Source organism: Tiliqua scincoides, chromosome 4 (genome assembly GCF_035046505.1).
Source record: "Tiliqua scincoides isolate rTilSci1 chromosome 4, rTilSci1.hap2, whole genome shotgun sequence".
NCBI lineage: Eukaryota > Metazoa > Chordata > Lepidosauria > Squamata > Scincidae > Tiliqua > Tiliqua scincoides.
In genome coordinates this window covers 37,686,346-37,704,608 of record NC_089824.1, presented here as the reverse complement: position 1 = coordinate 37,704,608, position 18,263 = coordinate 37,686,346, and the positions used below count along the sequence as shown (strand labels likewise).

The window sequence follows — 18,263 nt, the reverse complement described above, 5'->3', positions numbered from 1 at the left end:
CACTATAATTTGCAAGAATTTCTTGTTTAGCATCAACACATTTTTCAGTTTCCTGTACTAAACAGGAAATTAATTTTTTAAGTGTGCCTTTGTGCACGTTACCATGCAACCTGAAGTGACAGTTATGACCAGCTTTTATTACTACTGGAAATTAAATTAAATATTTACCATTGATATCAAATATTCTGCAAGTTCATAGTGATCAAACAATGCAGCCCTGTGAGAAAAATGAAAAGCAAATCAAAATGTTAGAAAACACAATAAGAGGACATAATGATGTTTAGGAGAAGACATTATGGTTTTTTCTCTCTGACCTCATTTAAGATGCTGAAAAGATTACGTTATTTCAGCTGCAGAATCTTGTCCCAATTCAGTCTCCCCTTAGACATGAAGCTCTAACTATGATTTGTTTCCCTGTTTGTTTGTTTTTTTATGACAACAATGAGGGGATTCCCTACTGATTTCTCTTCAATAAATGAAAATGTTCTGCATAGGCATATTTTGGATTACACCCATGACACATGTGGTTAACTTCAAACTATCCAAATTATTGAATTATACATATAGATGCCTAGCAGTCAAACCAATACAGATAAGTAGATGGGTGTGTGTGTGTGTGTTCATCCCAACAGTTTCCCCTTTCTTTTTAAAGTTTATTTCTTGAAATATTGTGGGATTGGAATTCCAGTGGAATTCCAAATACAGTAGAATTGGGCAAAAGTCTCACCTGTGAAGCAATGTTTCTTTATTTCCATCTAATGCATCAATGATAGGTTCATCTCCTGTATAAGATGACATCATTAATTTAAGAATGTCAGTAGCTCCTTGGGTAGCAGCAAAATGAAGAGCTGTGCATTTGTTACCCTGTGAGGAGAAAATATAAAGCACAAGAAAACTCAGTTATTTTTATTCCTATGACAGTTGTTTTTATATACTCATACTTGACCGGAACCCATACTGTATAGACTAAAATTTAGACTGAAAATGCAGCTCAGAGGTTCATAATATTGTTTGGGATTTTTATTGTTTCTTAAGGTCAGTTCATACCAATCAACATTTTTTGTTACAGCCCAAATACAGGATTTCATTCACTATCTTTTTGTCAGGAAAGAAAAGCCACACACCATGTCATAAGTGTATCCATGCAGCAGGTTCCAATCTTCAGGTAGAGGTGATGCACTGAAAAATCCATGACTGATCACAAATCTTGTGATGATGCCTACAACCATGGGGGTGCATTTGATTTGGAGAGAGTCACACACTGCTTGGGAGATACTGCAGAGATACCCTAAACAAAGCAAGAACCTTGCAAGCTCTCCAAACTGCAGCAAAACCATCTGAGGTAGTTTTTTACTGCCTGGCTACTTCATTCACAGGCCAGTTCTATGCAGGGATCTTACAAAAAAAATCAATTACCTATAAGCTTCATGCTAATTGGCCACAAAAACATGTGGCAGGAGCAGTAGAAACCTTTGAAACACATCAAGCTTCAATTGCCCCTGCCCTAGTCCTTCCTTAGTCAATTGAAAGGTCTACCCTGGTCAGAGGAAACAGTTTTGCCTCTTATGGAGTATTTCTAACTTTTTCAATTTCATTCACTTCTGAAAACAAAAAGGTTTTAGTGAAATTAATTTTGCCTATTGAAATTAAATTTAAAAAGCAACTAAACTAGGCAATCTTAATGTACAGCTATTCAGAAGTCCCATTGAGTTAACTTAGATTTACTTCCAAGCAAGTGTATATAAGAATGCAGTCTAAATATTCAAAAAGCAAGTCTGAAATGAAGTCACTCTGAATAGAGAATGAAACAAAGTAAACTGTTAAAAGGAACCAGTGGAACAAATCAGGTTACAAAGCAAAGCAGCAAAGTGAAATCCAAAAATTATTGTTTTGGGGAGTGGACATCCCTGTCCATAACCACTGAAAATGTTTTATAGAATCTATGAGATTTCTGAACCTTTTGCTGTTTTGTTACATACACAAATCTTCTAATTACTAGCTTCTTTTCTACAATGCTATATTACTTTTTCCCTGTAGACCATGCAATTCCTAGAATTCTAATTCTTCATTCTCCAAAATCTAGCCTTCTTTAAATCTTTTTCCCATTATAATTAAAGTAATTGTGAGTCCAATCCTATTCATGTGTGCTCAGAAGTAAGTCCTGTTATAGTCAATGGGGCTTACTCCCAGGTAAGAATGGATAGGATTTCAGTAGGTATTTTAATTCTGAAATGCATGAGGTACAATGGGAATAGGCGGATGAGAACAATACACAATAGTGATTACAATCCAGCCAAATTTTACACAGCCAAAAGCACACATTTTACAGTACAATTCTATGCAAGTTTATTCAGAAATGAGTGCCTTTATGTTTGATGGGGCTTACTCCAAGATAGGTGTGCAAAGGATTGCAGCCTAAATATCTCAGCTAAAATAAATGCAGTTTAGAAAAGCTTAACTTTAGCCATATGATGCCAAACATATTTATCATCAAAAAGTATTACGTTAGCTATTACCTGCTTAAGATCAATCTGTGCTCCATATTCAATGCACATTTTAATCATTTCCAAATCACCACTTTGAACAGCCAGGTGAAGAGCACTACATTTTCCATTATTAATAAAATTGATGTGATTTTCAGGGGAATAGCCTAGCTCTTCACCTTAAAAATTAAAATGCAAATTGGTTACAAAGTGCAAAGATACAGAGATACAAACACACTTTTTTTTTTTAAATCTTTATTCCCAATGTTTGGAGCATTTTAATTTTGCAAAACCAGCTCCTGTTAATATAACGTGATTTATGAAGATACATTTAAGAATATAAAACAAATATAATCAATAAAAATGATACAGTAACCCAGTACGTTCAAAAACAAGACATTTGCTAATAATGTCAACTTGCATTCAAAGGGCAGGCTAATCCTATCCTGTACCAGTACAGCCAGGTTGCATGGCCTGCACTGTATCCTGCACAGGATGGAAAGTGGCTGAAGGTCTCCTTGGGGTAAAGGGATATTTTTCCCCTTACACCATGTCAAGCCCCAGCCTACCTATATGGCTTCATGGATCCACACCAGCTATTTAACTGGTGCAAATCTGGGAAGCCCGATGTAATGCTTGAATGACTGGGAAGGGGTTAGGATATTGCCAGAAGAGGCTTCAGCTGATCCTGTGACCCTCCCGGACCCAATCCACCCCTGTTCTGCCCTCCCCCTGTCCAGAAACCCCCTTTCCCCCTTCTTCCCCATGCCCCTGCAGCTTCCAACACAAGCTCTACCTGCTTCACGCATGCTCCCAGATGCAGTGCTGGCAGGTTGACGCAGGCCTTTGAGCCGCAGCTGCCAGCTCATGAGTAGTCACAAACATGTTTTACAGCATGTTTGTGGCACACTAAGCTGGCACAGGGAAGACTGCGCCAACTCAGGCAGCAGTTTGGATTGTATTGTTAGAGAGATAATAAAATGTATAAGTGTTCCTAAGGCTATGGCAGTGGTTCTCAGTGAGCCGTGTCTCCCCAGGGAGCTGCAAAACCAGACAGAGGAGCCACGGAATCCTGGCAAAAACCCTGCTGTCCTATACAATGTATAGGATTGTAGCCTAATAGGGAGCCACAGACAATAGCTGAGTAGGTCAAGGGAACCACCCATTGAAAATGTTTGGGAACCACTGGACTAGGGCAACAGAAATTCAAAACATCACAGGCCTGATTCTTAAAGCTAGGATATATTTATAAATAGACTGAAATCATACAGTCAGTTGTATACAAATTTAATTATGCTTAAAACCATTTTCACCCAGCCAAATGATGGGTACATGGGCCTCAATGAGTGGCCATGTACCATTTTGGCAATAATCAGGTGATGTCAAAACTGTATTTACCTTTTTTAATAACAATCTCCAAGCATAATTTTGCACCAGAAAATGCAGCTGCGTGGACTGGCATACAGCCCAGACTGTTTGCTTTATTTATAAGACCGCCATTTTCTATCTGAAAGGAAGGATCAAATAATAGTTAGATGATAAATTCTGAAATTATATAGAATGCATAACCAGAAATGTAGAATGCATTGCACACTCTCCCATTTCCACATTTATGGACTGTGGTCAAGCCTAACCTAGACACTATCAAGCACATCTACTGATTTCAAATAGGTCTTAGGTGCTGTTCCAGCAGCTCAAGGTTCTTTATACCAGTGCAAAAACTGGGCCATTGTCGCATGCTGCCAGACTGTTGCTGCATACAGCAAGAGGCATGGCACATACAGCAGTAGCTACGGAGGGCTCCACGGGTGCTGATATACTGGCAGTGGAAGTGAGGATGGGGAAATTTGAGGGTGCTCCAAGGAGGGGAGGGGGAAAGCAGGAAGCAGACTGGGGGGAACAATCTCAGCAGCAAATGAACATGCAGATCCTATTTCCCATTTTTTGGTTCCCACCCCTTCTTCTCTCCTTGGAGTTACACCACCTATATAGATGGCTTGGGTCTAAGGAGACACGTAGGCCATCAGTGAGTCTATGCAGAGGTAAATTAAAAAATATTTACCTCTGGCCTCCTGATTGCCCCCCACCCACTATCAGATGCAGCATGCACTCTACCAGTGCAGCTGCATCAACACCAATAATGGGGGAAAGGACTGGGCAGTTAGACATCCATAACTTTGCTGGATTGGACCTGGTACCATTAGTTATCATCAGACACTTGCCATCCACCTGGTATCATCAGACACCTGCCAAGACCCATGAGGGGGGCCTGCTGCCAAGAAGGGAATTAGCTTCTGCAGCCGTTCTCTGCAGAAGCTGAAAGTGGGGACAGGCTTTCTACAAGATTCAGAAGCAGTGCATGAAGTGCTACTTCTCGTTCAGCAACCAGATGCCCCTCCAATTAAGAAATGGACAATCATAAGATGATCCTGCCTGAGTGAATTCCCATTTCCTAATGGGTATGGTGCCAGGTGGACTTGCAATGCGACTGTCTCACACTCTTTCTGGTCCTACCAGCACCAATAAGAAGGTCAGTGCTGTCAGGGCCAAAAGAAGCTGCATGTGCATCTGGTGGCATCACAAGAAGCAGAGCACAAGCAAGAAAGACTTGTGCTCTGCTTCTTGTGATGCCACCAGATGCACATGCAACTCCCACTGGGAAATGAAATAATGTACCAGTGACCTGTGTCAGTGACTAGTGCAGGGCTTCTCAAACTGGGAAGTCGCAACGCCCCAGCCTGTAGGCCCTGGACTCTGCCTCCTTAAGGGGCAGCAGCAGGGGGAAGGCAGCAAAGCGTTCCCCAGGATCGCATCGCTACGTCAGTGCAGGGACTGGCATGCACTTACCAGTCCCTGCTGCAGCCTCGGGGGGGGGGGGCAGAAAGCCCTGCACAACCCTCCACAGGGCTCGCCATGTCTTGTGTGCTGCTGCTGCGCTGTAAGAGGCTGGTCCAGCGTCATCATTAGCAGGATAGTAGCATATGGCTCTACATGCTGCTAGCAGGCAGTTTGGGATAGCTGTAAAGCAGGTTTTGCAGTCAGAACACTAGTTCTGGCAGCAGACCACTTAGATAAGTTTGGGCTTTTAATCTTCTTTAGATGGAACACAACCAGCTTTGTACTTTTACAAAGTGTGATCACTGTAATGAGACTGTAATGAGACAATTACACTGTAATGATCACAGTGATATTTAAAGTTGCTTTACCTTTTTAACCCTCTATGAAGCCCTGCTTTAGCCCCCCACCCCCTCCGCATACTTTTGCACAATGGGCACAAAAAACGTTTCTGTCCCTCTCTATATCAGAGGCAATAAATATGAATTGTGGCTGAGCCTTAAGGTACTTTTTCTAGCAGATGCAGGAAGTCCTAATTTAGTCCTAAATTTAGTCCTTGATTTAAATTTCATAAAACTCTAGTATTACGTAAAATTTGCAAAACATTTTTTGGCTGGCAACACTAAACAGAAACAGCATGGAAGGAAACACCCTCCTACCCACTGTTCTTTTATCAGGTGTTTCATCACATATTTGTCAGACAAAACATTTTAACACCCTTTTCATAAAAAGAAAAAAAGACAAACAACAAATACCACAACAGACTTTCTCATACTCTGTTGTTCAGTAATGAAGAATCTTGTAGCCACAACTCAAATGTGTGTAGGTTATACTTTTTATACTATACTGAAATACGAAAGGGTAGATACTAAATACATAGATGAACAGACACACAATTGTTATACATACCAGAATATTCAGTGCTTCAGGGTTATCTTTATAACAAGCTACTAATATAGGTGTGTTCCCACTCTCTCCTTCCAGGTTTACATCTGTAGAGCTGTGTTCAGCTAAAATCTAAACATTAAAATAAAATACAAAAGTTTGTTGAACTTGCTACCATATCTTTGTTGTACTAGTCTCAGGGCAATAGGATACATCTTCCCCAGAGCACCTACATGATAATTTTTGGCAGGCCTGCTCTCTCTCTCCATGGGTAACTATGGGTCGACGGATTAAGGCACATGGTTTCTGGAGGCACATGGTTTCTGATTCTTGACCCAGGTTTTTCAAAAAGTTGCCTGGATTTGTTCTCAGGATCCAATTCACATGGTAAGTCACTGCATTTTTCAACTGCTAGAACTTCTTATGCATAGTACATTACACTAATCAATACTAGAGCTTAGAGAAGTAGACTAAGCGACTAGAGCGACTTGTGATTGAGCGACCAAGATGATTACTGGGCTGGGGCACCTTCCTTATAAGGAAAGGCTATGGCGTTTGGGCCTCTTCAGCCTAGAAAAGAGGCGCCTGAGGGGGGACATGATTGAGACATACAAAATTATGCAGGGGATGGACAGAGTGCATAGAGAGATGCTCTTTACACTCTCACATAACACCAGAACAAGGGGACATGCGCTAAAATTGAGTGTTGGGAGAGTTAGAACAGACAAAAGAAAATATTTCTTTACTCAGCATGTGGTTGGTCTGTGGAACTCCTTGTCACAGGATGTGGTGATAGCATCTGACCTGGACGCCTTTAAAAGGGGATTGGACAAGTTTCTGGAGGAAAAATCCATTACGGGTTACAAGCCATGATGTGTATGCGCAACCTCCTGATTTTAGAAATGGGCTATGTCAGAATGCCGGATGCAAGGGAGGGCACCAGGATGAGGTCTCTTGTTATCTGGTGTGCTCCCTGGGGCATTTGGTGGGCCGCTGTGAGATACAGGAAGCTGGACTAGATGGGCCTATGGCCTGATCCAGTGGGACTGTTCTTAAGTACAAATGAGAGTTGTCAAGTGTAGAACAAGGCCCAGCCTGTGAACTGAATGCACCTTCCTTACAGTTCAAGGATTGCTAAGCCAATGTTAGTTGGTTCGGCTTCAATTTATGCAGGTTCAACCACTGGTGACAATTAGGTCCACAGCTTCTAGCATAGTTAAAGATGAAAAATAGGTCATCAGCATACAGATGATACCAAACTCTGTTTATTTAGGTGGGTGCAAAAAAAAAAATCAATTTCATCCACAATGTGCTTACAGACATGTAAAAGTGGGTTGTGGATGGCCAATAACAGCCATCACTGTAAAAGTAACTTTGCAGATGCAAAATTACAAAGAAAAAAAGCATTATTTGTTACTATCATTAGCTGTGTATGCTCCTTCTGTTATGTGGCCTCTCTAATATTTTGGAAGTGCCTCAGACATGCGTAACTGGCCTAGGATAAATACCAGTGAGCCCAGACCAGACTTATGTTCCTCTTGATCACAAATGATGCAGAGATGACCACAGATGGGCAGCCATCAAACCGAATTCAAAACTTTTTTTCCTCTCTAGCCCCCCCCCCCTTTGAACAACCTGAAGAAGCATTGCAGAAATTACCTCAGCAGGTCATATCTTGCACAAAGCTGCCCTATCAGCCTTGGGACACACTGGTCCAACCTGGAAATTTCCTGCCCTCAGGGAAAAAAACAGACCATTTAAGCTCCTGCCTCTAGTCATTGAATCTTTCTCACTCAGATGCAAATGGGCAGCCCAATCCTGAGATACCCTGCCCCCAAGGCTGCAGTGGTGCTGAAATGACTGCTGCTGCATCCTATAGACACCATAAGCAGCTTCTGACACCTCCTCAGGCGAAGAGGACATTTTTCCCCTTCCCCTGTAAAATGTAAGAAGTCCCACACAGCTGGCACAGAGTAAAGTAGTCCTGTGTTGGGCTGGGAGGATCCAGGTTTTGGATTCAGCAGAGCTGTACTCCACCTTGAGCAGTCCATTTATTTGGAAGGAAAGGCAGGAAATAAATAATTTCAATAAACATCCTTGGTGTAGTACAGTATCTTGGACAATTCAGACCTCATTATGCCAATTCAATAATACGTAAATAAAAGCTTTCCCAGTTCAGTTTACAGTTTGGGAAATAACCATCCAAGGATTGTTTTAATGCTGCTCGTTTCAGACGTTTACACACATATACATTTGGAAGTTAGAGTTACCTTAACTATTTCATTGTAAAGAGACTGCACAGCCAAGTGAAGTGGAGCCATCGTACTGGAGTTAAGAATGTTTGGGTTGGCTCCTCCTCTGAGAAGTAATTTAATACTTTCAACCTGCCGTTTTTTGGTTGCCCAGTGCAATGGGGTATTTCCAGAACAGTCAGTCACATTTAGTACTAGGTCAAAGGATAGGAAAACAGAGCAAATGTTAACATCACACTTCTGTGGCACATACAATTACAAATGTTTGTACTATTCTTATAACAAAATAATGAAATAGTAAATGCAGATGTTGGTCTAACAAAAAATTAAATACCATCCTCTCCGTAGCTTCTTTGTTCTGTAGTATTTGGGTTGTGCATTCCTTTGGTGCCGCTACTACATCACAGACATGAAACAACAAGCATTGGAGGAAGCCCTCATCCCACAGCTCATGCAAGAGCTCAAACAGTCACCCTCACGCTGAGAGCAGTTGCGTCGGGCCAGTGTGGGCTCCTCCGGAGGGCCAGCGGCTCATTGGAGACTGGGGGCTCCCTGAGGGCCGCACTGAGAGGGCCGCAAGTGGTCCCAGGGCCGGGGTTTGGGCACCCCTATTCTAGAACATGCTACAAATGTATGGTCTATATCAATGTATGGTCTATAAATGTATGGTCTGTAAGATTTTTTTATTTCACATTCATCTAAAAGTAATGTTTAGTGACCATGTCCTGGTGTATAGATAAGAGAGCACCCTCACTTTGATCACTAGATAATAACAGGAATCTAATAATAGGAATCACACAAGCACTTCTCTATTTAACCCTTTGAAAATCATTTTCTAAATTTCTTTCTAAAAATCCTAGGTGCCTAAAGGACCAAACTCTTAAGATTGCTTCTGGTAGAAATTTGCTAAATAAGTAGAGAAGTAAAAAAGAAAAAGAGAATGTCCAATGGCCAAGTTACATCATCCTAATACCATGATGAATGGCTAAAGTAATGTAGGCTATATGACTGTGTAGTGAAATAGTCATGCACCCAAATCTCCTCAAGGGATCTGTTCCAGGACCCACTGCAGAAACCAAATTCCTCAGATAATGAAATCATTGGGGGGGGGGGGAAGAGCACACTGTCACAATTAAACTTACTGGGAGCAGCCGTGCCTGGCCCTCTAAAGGTCTCGTGCAGCCTCCTGGCCTCCTCAGAAGCCTCCTGAATACTTCTGGAAGGCACTTCCGGTTTTCCAACAAATCAGGAGTACCTTTTAGAAGCATCTAGGAGGCCTTCTGAGGCATGCAGGTCATGCATGATCTCCCCATGCCTCAAAAGACCTCCTGGATGCAAACAGATGCAATATTCAAATCCAGAGGTGCCAAGCCTGCTGTATTCACAGTATCATATTAAATTATCACTAATGTGTCTCCATACAGAAATATCATATTAGTACAATATAAATGCAGCTGCTGCATAATTTGATTTTAATTAGTTTTGCAACAGTTAGTGAATAGAATGACTATTTGAATGGTATTCTGTGCCTCAGTTCTGTGTTCTCAGTTCTTGATCTTCTAAAGATTGTCACATGGGATCGCTGTAAAAGAGTAGGAAAAGTTCCTCTCAGACCCCACTACATGCTGCAACCAGGAGGAACTGGCACCCTTAGTAGGGACTGTGTAATAGCAGTTATAGAGCATGATGGAACTGAAAGTAGGGACTCAGAGATATACCAAGTGCTCCATGCTAGAGCTCTCTATACTATAGGATCAACTACTTTCCCTGGCTCCTCAAAGACAACAGAAAACCAAGACATAAGTCAACCTTGGAAGGTTGAGTGCTCTCCTCACAACCCTACCCCCTGACTGAACCTGCGTGCGTAGAAATTAGGGCCTCCACTAACTGGACTGGGCTCCAAGGTTTGTTCTGAGTTCTCAGTGGCTATCTAACTGGTGCAATTCCCATATTGCCCAATTCCTTGCTAGAGCTACCATATGGACAGCTCCCCCCACCCCCATTTGTTCAGCAATCAGGTTTCCCGGGATCAGAAAAAAGTGGAGGAATTTGCACAAGCGCTTGAGGAATCTCTTCCAGGCCCGGCCGACGCAAACGCATCCAACAGATGGGAACATTTCAAGAATACCGTTTACAACACCGCCTTGTCCATATTCGGCAAGAAGACCAACAAGGCGGCAGACTGGTTTGAAGCCCACTCTGAGGAGTTGACGCCAGTCATTGAGGAAAAGAGGAGAGCTCAAGCAGCATACAAGGCCTGTCCCAGTGAGCGCAACCTGCAGGTCCTCCGAACTGCTCGCAGCAAAGTCCAACAGACTGCCAGGAGATGTGCTAACGACTACTGGCTCCAGCTCTGTTCCGAGATACAGATAGCAGCTGACACGGGCAACATCAAGGGGATGTATGATGGTATCAAGCAGGCCCTAGGTCCAACACAGAAGAAAATTGCCCCTCTGAAGTCTGCCACAGGCGAGGTCATCCAGGATCGGGCGCAGCAGATGGAACGCTGGGTGCAGCACTACTCTGAGCTATATTCCAGAGAAAATGTAGTCACCGAAGAAGCACTGAACAACATTGAGTGCCTGCCTGTGCTGGAAGAGCTTGACAGTGAACCAACCCTAGAAGAACTTCACGTGGCCCTGGACTCCCTTGCCTTTGGCAAGGCACCTGGAAAAGACAGCATCCCTGCTGAAGTCCTAAAATGCTGCAAAGAGATCATCGTCACTGAGCTGCATGAAATCCTCTGTCTCTGCTGGAGAGAAGGTGAAGTACCTCAAGACATGAGGGATGCAAACATCATCACGCTGTACAAGAACAAAGGTGACAGGGGTGACTGCAACAACTACCGCGGCATCTCTCTCCTTAGCGTTGTAGGAAAGCTGTTTGCCCGAGTTGTACTAAAGAGGCTCCAGGTACTTGCAGAGAGCGTCTATCCAGAATCGCAGTGTGGATTCCGAGCCAACAGGTCCACCACTGATATGGTATTCTCCCTTAGACAACTGCAGGAGAAATGCAGGGAACAACGACAGCCACTCTTTATAGCCTTCATAGATCTCACAAAGGCTTTCGACCTGGTCAGCAGAGACGGCCTCTTCAAGATTCTCCCCAAGATTGGATGTCCACCCAGGCTCCTCAGCATCATCAGATCTTTCCACAAGGACATGAAGGGCACTGTTGTCTTCGATGGCTCCACATCAGACCCTTTTGACATCCGAAGCGGAGTGAAGCAGGGCTGTGTTCTTGCACCAACCTTGTTTGGGATTTTCTTCGCTGTCCTGCTGAAGCAGGCCTTTGGAACTGCAACAGAAGGCATCTATCTCCGGACCAGATCAGACGGAAAGCTCTTCAACCTCTCCAGGTTGAGAGCAAAGTCCAAAGTCCAGCTGAAATGTCTGCGTGACTTCCTCTTTGCCGACGATGCAGCTGTCACTACCCACTCTGCCAAAGATCTCCAGCAGCTCATGGATCGTTTTAGCAAGGCCTGCCAAGATTTTGGACTGACAATCAGCCTGAAGAAAACACAGGTCATGGTTCAGGATGTGGACTCACCTCCCTGCATTACAATCTCTGAGCATGAACTGGAGGTTGTCCATGACTTCGTGTACCTTGGCTCAACGATCTCCGACACTCATTCTCTCGATACCGAGCTAAACAAGCGCATCGGTAAAGCAGCTACCACGTTTTCCAGACTCACAAAGAGAGTCTGGTCCAACAAGAAGCTGACGGAACATACCAAGATCCAGGTCTACAGAGCTTGCGTCCTGAGTACACTTCTGTACTGCAGCGAGTCATGGACTCTTCGCTCACAACAGGAGAGGAAACTGAGCGCTTTCCACATGCGCTGCCTCCGACGCATCCTCGGCATCACCTGGCAGGACAAAGTTCCAAACAACACAGTCCTGGAACGTGCTGGAATCCCTAGCATGTATTCACTGCTAAAACAGAGACGCCTGCGTTGGCTTGGTCATGTCGTGAGAATGGATGATGGCCGGATCCCAAAGGATCTCCTCTATGGAGAACTCGTGCAAGGAAAGCGCCCTACAGGTAGACCACAGCTGCGATACAAGGACATCTGCAAGAGGGATCTGAAGGCCTTAGGGATGGACCTCAACAAGTGGGAAACCCTGGCCTCTGAGCGGCCCGCTTGGAGGCAGGCTGTGCAGCATGGCCTTTCCCAGTTTGAAGAGACACTTTGCCAACAGTCTGAGGCTAAGAGGCAAAGAAGGAAGGCCCATAGCCAGGGAGACAGACCAGGGACAGACTGCACTTGCTCCCGGTGTGGAAGGGATTGTCACTCCCGGATTGGCCTTTTCAGCCACACTAGACGCTGTGCCAGAACCACCTTTCAGAGCGCGATACCATAGTCTTTCGAGACTGAAGGTTGCCAATACAATACAGGTCCTGGCATCTATCTTCAACATTAGTCTTTCTTTCCTTGCTGGACAGCTCCGCTGCTTCACTTGCAAACTCATACATCCAAATCTACTGGCTCTTGTGGCAACAGAAACAGCACAGACTGAGGGCTCAATCCTATTCAATTTTCCAGTGCTGGTGCTGTTGTGCCAGTAGAGTGTGCACTGCATCCTGTGGTGGAGGGGCAGTCACTGGGGCCTTCTTAAGGTATGGGAACATGTGTTCCCTTTCCATGGGGTTGCACTGTGGTTACACCGGAGCTGGAAAGTTGGATAGGATTGGGCCCCGAGTCCTGAAACCTTGGTTTGGCTGACCCTAGGGTTGTGTGCTTCCTCCTCGAATTTCCTCCCTCACTTCCTGGTTCATGGCAAACCAGAGTTTGCCATTGCATGCAAAGCAGTAACACTATAGTGGGAAAGCACAGTCTGAAGTGCATTTTCAATTCTGAATCCTCTACTTCAGGTCTAATAGCATGATATGGCTGTCACAGCCAGAAAGACAGAATTAAGGTGTATGAAAGAAGGAGGGAGGGAGGGAGAGTAGAAGTTGGGATCATGAAAATAACCAAACCATACTTGGTGTTGCATGAGAATCAACCCTATGTCTTTGTCCTTTCTAATTATTTCTTAACATCTTTATTAACATAACAAGTAGACGGAAGTACCAAGAATATAAAAAGATTGCTTCAAGCAAAGTTTCTCTAACAAAATTATATGTGCAAAGGTGTGTGCACATGTGCATAGAGAGATGCTGCAAATTAAGGATACATAATTTTTTTTATTTGTCACCTTCAGCTGAAGAATCATCTATAATCATTTGCATTAATTCAAGTTGACCTCTTCCTGCAGCATGATGCAATGGAGTTGCATTTAGATCATCCACTTTGCAAAGTCCATCACGATTCTTCTTAATGAAGCTTCGAAGTCTGCAGGCACTTCCATCTGAGATCACCTATTTTTTAATTTTAAAAATTACAATATTCTTTATTTTAATGACAATAGACTATGAGTACTCCAGAAACCAGAAACATACTAGTTTAAATACTGCTGACTTCCAGTCCTCATGGTTAAAGGCAGTACTTCCTAAACTAATGAGGATGGGCCTCTCTTCCCTGACCATCCCGGAAATAGATATAGATCAGGCAAAAGCAGCTATCAGACAGGCTGCTTGACATTGCAAGGCAGGAGGATATTAATCAAACACCAAGCTTCCTGGCAGCCAAGAGAGCTAGATATGTTGTTCTAGCTGTTTACCTTTCTGTGTTGGAGCATCCGGGGCACAAGAGGACATTCACTCTACCTTGATGGAGCCTATTACTCTTGGTGTTTCAGATGGGAGTTATAAAAATAAGCCAATGAATGAGAGGGTTTACCCATGTGGAAATGGGGAGGTAGAGACCATCAAACACGTACTATTATATTACCCATTTTATGATGGAATTTGACAAGATTTATTTTCCCCCTGACTAGGTTTCCCAGCCTTTCTGACTTAAACACCTCTAAAGAGCTCCTGATGGGCACTACCACTCAGACTACTATTATGAGTGCAAGTTTTCTCATGGCTGCTTGCAAAATCTGGCAAGAAATTCTATGCACTGAAACGTTTTCTCAATAAGTCTTAGTAATCTTCTCTTTTCCAATCAGAGTTCCATTAGATTAGTGGTTTATTCTTTTAGTATCTTAAAATGGCTACTGCAGCTTCCAACACATGCTAGGCAGTCCACAGCAGCTCCTCAGCAGCTACTCACTTCCCGAGTAAGTGAAGTAGCCCTACAATGGGGTACTCAATTCTACAGTGGCTCTTGAGCCAGCAAAGAATCATTGAGTCCTGTGTCAGGCCAAGCGGCCTCACACAGAGCTCAGGATCCAGTGGAGTTAAGCTCTACCATCCCACCCCCTCCCACCTGGAACACCTCCCTCCGCCTCCCCCCATACCCCAACTCACCTCTCCACCGCCCCGCATTCTGGGCAAACGCTGGGTGGCAGCATGTGAGCTCAGTGCTGGAGCTGGTCCAGCGCAGGTTCGTGCTGTGCTAGCTCTGACACTGGGTCCTCGGTAAGGCTTGCAAACATGCCTTACAGCATGTTTGTGACAGTGCGCACAGGCAATAAGCAGATGCGCTGGGATCTGGATCAGGCCCTAAGTCCTTATGCTTTATAAAGTCATAGGGCCCAGTCCTATCCAAGTGCTGATGCAGTGATATAGCTACAATGCAGAGGTAAGGGAACAAATGTCAAAAGGACGTAGGTTTCACATCAGAATTACAAATGCAGGAAATGCACATACTGAAAATGGCCACATGTGTCAGCAGGCAGCATCACACAGAATGAGTCACACCCACATCTGTTTATCAGTAAAGATGTAAACTCTGTGGAAAGTCTTCCAGAATGTACATCCCTGCTCAGAAAACGAAGCACATTCAACTTTTCCTATGCAACATGCTACCTAAAAAGTTGAAAACAGCCTTTACAGGGCTTGATGGGAAGAAAATATGAGTACATGCTAGGGTTTCAAGACTACCCCTAGTTTCAAATCCGAATTAGAATGTTACAGTTGTTTCTGACTCTAGGGTGGCCTTAGAGGTACAGGTACAGGTAGAGCCATCAGGTACAACCCACTCCCAATGCAGGTAACACTCGACAGGGAAGGGGGGAAAGATAAGAAGCTGCTTTATACCAGTCAGACCATTAGTCCCTCTAGTTCTATACTGTTGACAACATCTGGCAAGTGCTTTCAAACAGGAATTGTTCTGCCTTATCTGGCAATGCCAAATATTGAACATGGGGCATTTTCTGCATGCAAAGCATGTGCTCTATGCCAAGCTAGGATGTTTAGATACCCCCTATTAAAAGAGACTAACTCGAAAGAATCACTTACTATTCCATAACATCACAACTGCACAGGTCACCTCTTATCCTCTGTAAGGAACCAGTGTGTGTGGTGTGTTGGATTACAACATTGATTGAGATAGGGGGGAAATGCCATATGCAGGGGAGGGCACCAGGACACTGGTTGTGTCTTCTTGCCTTGTGTGCTCCCTGAAGCATTTGGTGGGCCACTGTGAGATACAGGAAGCTGGACTCGGTGGGCCTTTGGCCTGATCCAGCGGGGCTCTCCTTAAGTTTGTTGCATCTCTGTGCTGGGAAACAGCACCTGTTGGATCTCTACCTGACCTGCACCTGTCCAGGACTCTTGACAGAAAAAAAAGTAACAACTTGAATTTGAATCCCAAGAACTTGGAAAACAAGTGTCCACAGCATATTTTGGCATTCCCAGTATTCCTTTTCTATAATTACATCTGAATCCTATCCTTCAGAATAGCCTTTTTCTGAGGTATGGGGAAACGTTCCCTGTTGAACTTCTGCCTGGCTGTCATGACAGCTGTTTCAGCAGAAGCTAAAGAGAAAAGAGGCCAGCCTCTGCCCAGCTGGATCATTCCCAAGTCTCTCTCGCAGCTCCCATCCCCAAAACCCCCTCCTCCCACCAAGGGGGGGCAGCTGTACCTTAAAGACATCCTGCGAGGCCAGGGAGGCGGCGTCCGCGTCGCACACGACCCCCTCGTAGGCAGTGCAGTCCTCCTTCTCCCGGGCCTGGAAGAACTTCAGCAGAGAGCGCTTCATGGTGCCCAGTCCGCTCCTGCAGCAGCTGCTGCTCCCGGATGCCGCTCCTCCGCTCAGCCCCTGCTAGAGCCGCGACAAGAAGACAGCAGAAGGGCTGGTCAGTCCCTCAAGGGACTTACTGCTTACTTACTTACTGCTCAGGACAGGACCTGCAGCTGCCTTCGCGTTCACTCAGCTGTCTTTGGCTGCAATCCTCTCCACACTTTCCTGGGAGTGAGCTCCACTGACTCTAATGGGACTTACTTCCGAGTAGACAGGCATCGGATTGGACTCTTAGGCTGCAACCCTATCCACACTTACCCATTGACTACAATAGGACTTACTTCTGAGTAGAGAGGCACAGGCTTGGACTCAGGCTGCAGTCCTCTCCACACTTTCCTGCTGGGGGCAAGCTCCATTGACGAGAACGGGACTTACTGCTGAGGACTGTCTCCTCCTCCTGTTGGCGAGCAGAAGCCCAGCTCCATGCGAGGAACACCCCGCGCTCTCAGGCTGGGAGAGCGCCTGCGGCACCTCCGAGCGCCAGCCTGGAAACTGCTTTGGAGAACCACAAACCCTCCCCTCAGCGCTGCCTTTGGCGTGCTGGGCGCCTATCAGAGACCCGCCTCCCTCCCCTCCGGGCGCTCGGGAGTCGGCGTTGGCCAGCCTAGGTGGCGTCGCGCAGTCTGCTGGGCGGGGCGCGGAAGCTGCGCGCCTCTGAAGACCTGCGCCTGGGTCGCTCCTCACCATACACAGGGCAGCCCCCGCTTGGGGAGGCGGAAGGGAGAGCAGCGCCTCTGGGGTTGGCTCTTGCCTCGCCTTCTAGGGGTAAGCGAGCCAGGCTTAGCAGAGAGTAAGCCCCATTGGGGCTCACTTCTGAGTAGACAGGCACAGGATCGGGCTGTCAGGCTGCAATCCGATCCACCTTACCTGGGAGTAAATCTCATTGAGGATAATGGGACTTGCTTCTGAGTAGACATGCCTAGGGTTGGTGGGGAGGAGGGGAAGGTAGGTGGAGAGCCTTGCAGGCAACCTGCACCAGCAGCGTCAATTCAGTGTTCAGAGACAAGTCTGGACTTAAAATGAAGTGCTGGTCAGGTAGCCCGGTGCTTCTGTGCACCTTGGCCAGGAAAATAAAACTCCCTTCTGACTTGTACTTCTATCCAGGTAAAGAAGTGTATACATTAGAAACTAAGAAACATCATTTGGGTACAAACACAGTTCTCTTCCTTATCTCATGGAATTTACTTCTGAGTAAACATGCTTAGAATTGCAACCAAAGTTTTCCCCAGAACAGATCTACCCTTGATATTTCCCCTTCTTCCAGTTCCAAATGGAGAAAGCATCACAGACCTGGTTTGCAGCAATTCTGCTGCAGCACTGGAATTCATTACAATTAATAAATACAATCAATTTAATTAATTTAATTGTATTTATTAATTGTTTAACTTAATTACACAATTAACAGCCCAATTCTATCCAATTTTCCAGCACCCGCAATAACCGCAACCGCAATGCAACCCGCAGTGCAACCCTGGGTAAGGGAACAAGTGTTCCCAAACCTTAAGGAGGCCTCTGTGACTGCACCCCTAACATAGGAAGCAGTGCATACCCCATAGGCACAGCAGCAAAAGCACTGGAAAATTGGATTGGGCTGTAAATTAATTAATTAAATCTTAATTTAATTAAACATATGGCAAGTTCACAATAAACTGAGATCAAACTTCTCTGAACAGATCTTCCTCATAAAGTTAGCTTGAGGAACTCTATAAGTGGAGAGAGATGTATGTTGTTTC

At 44.8% G+C, this 18,263-nt stretch overlaps 1 protein-coding gene across 1 annotated transcript in view; it reads right to left on the bottom strand.

Annotated features, from left to right (window-relative positions):
• Positions 1–16,885, bottom strand: part of TRPA1 (transient receptor potential cation channel subfamily A member 1) — a 50,240-nt gene extending 33,355 nt beyond the window's left edge. The window contains exons 1-9 of the mRNA XM_066624405.1: positions 16,812–16,885; positions 16,372–16,551; positions 13,657–13,819; positions 8,474–8,649; positions 6,228–6,335; positions 3,882–3,990; positions 2,517–2,662; positions 728–864; positions 169–217 (exon numbers count right to left, since the gene is read on the bottom strand). Of these exons, the coding sequence (XP_066480502.1) occupies positions 169–217; positions 728–864; positions 2,517–2,662; positions 3,882–3,990; positions 6,228–6,335; positions 8,474–8,649; positions 13,657–13,819; positions 16,372–16,488 (1,005 nt within the window). The 5' untranslated portion in view covers positions 16,489–16,551; positions 16,812–16,885. The remainder of the gene's footprint in view (positions 1–168; positions 218–727; positions 865–2,516; positions 2,663–3,881; positions 3,991–6,227; positions 6,336–8,473; positions 8,650–13,656; positions 13,820–16,371; positions 16,552–16,811) is intronic.
• Between the last annotated feature and the right edge of the window lie 1,378 nt (positions 16,886–18,263).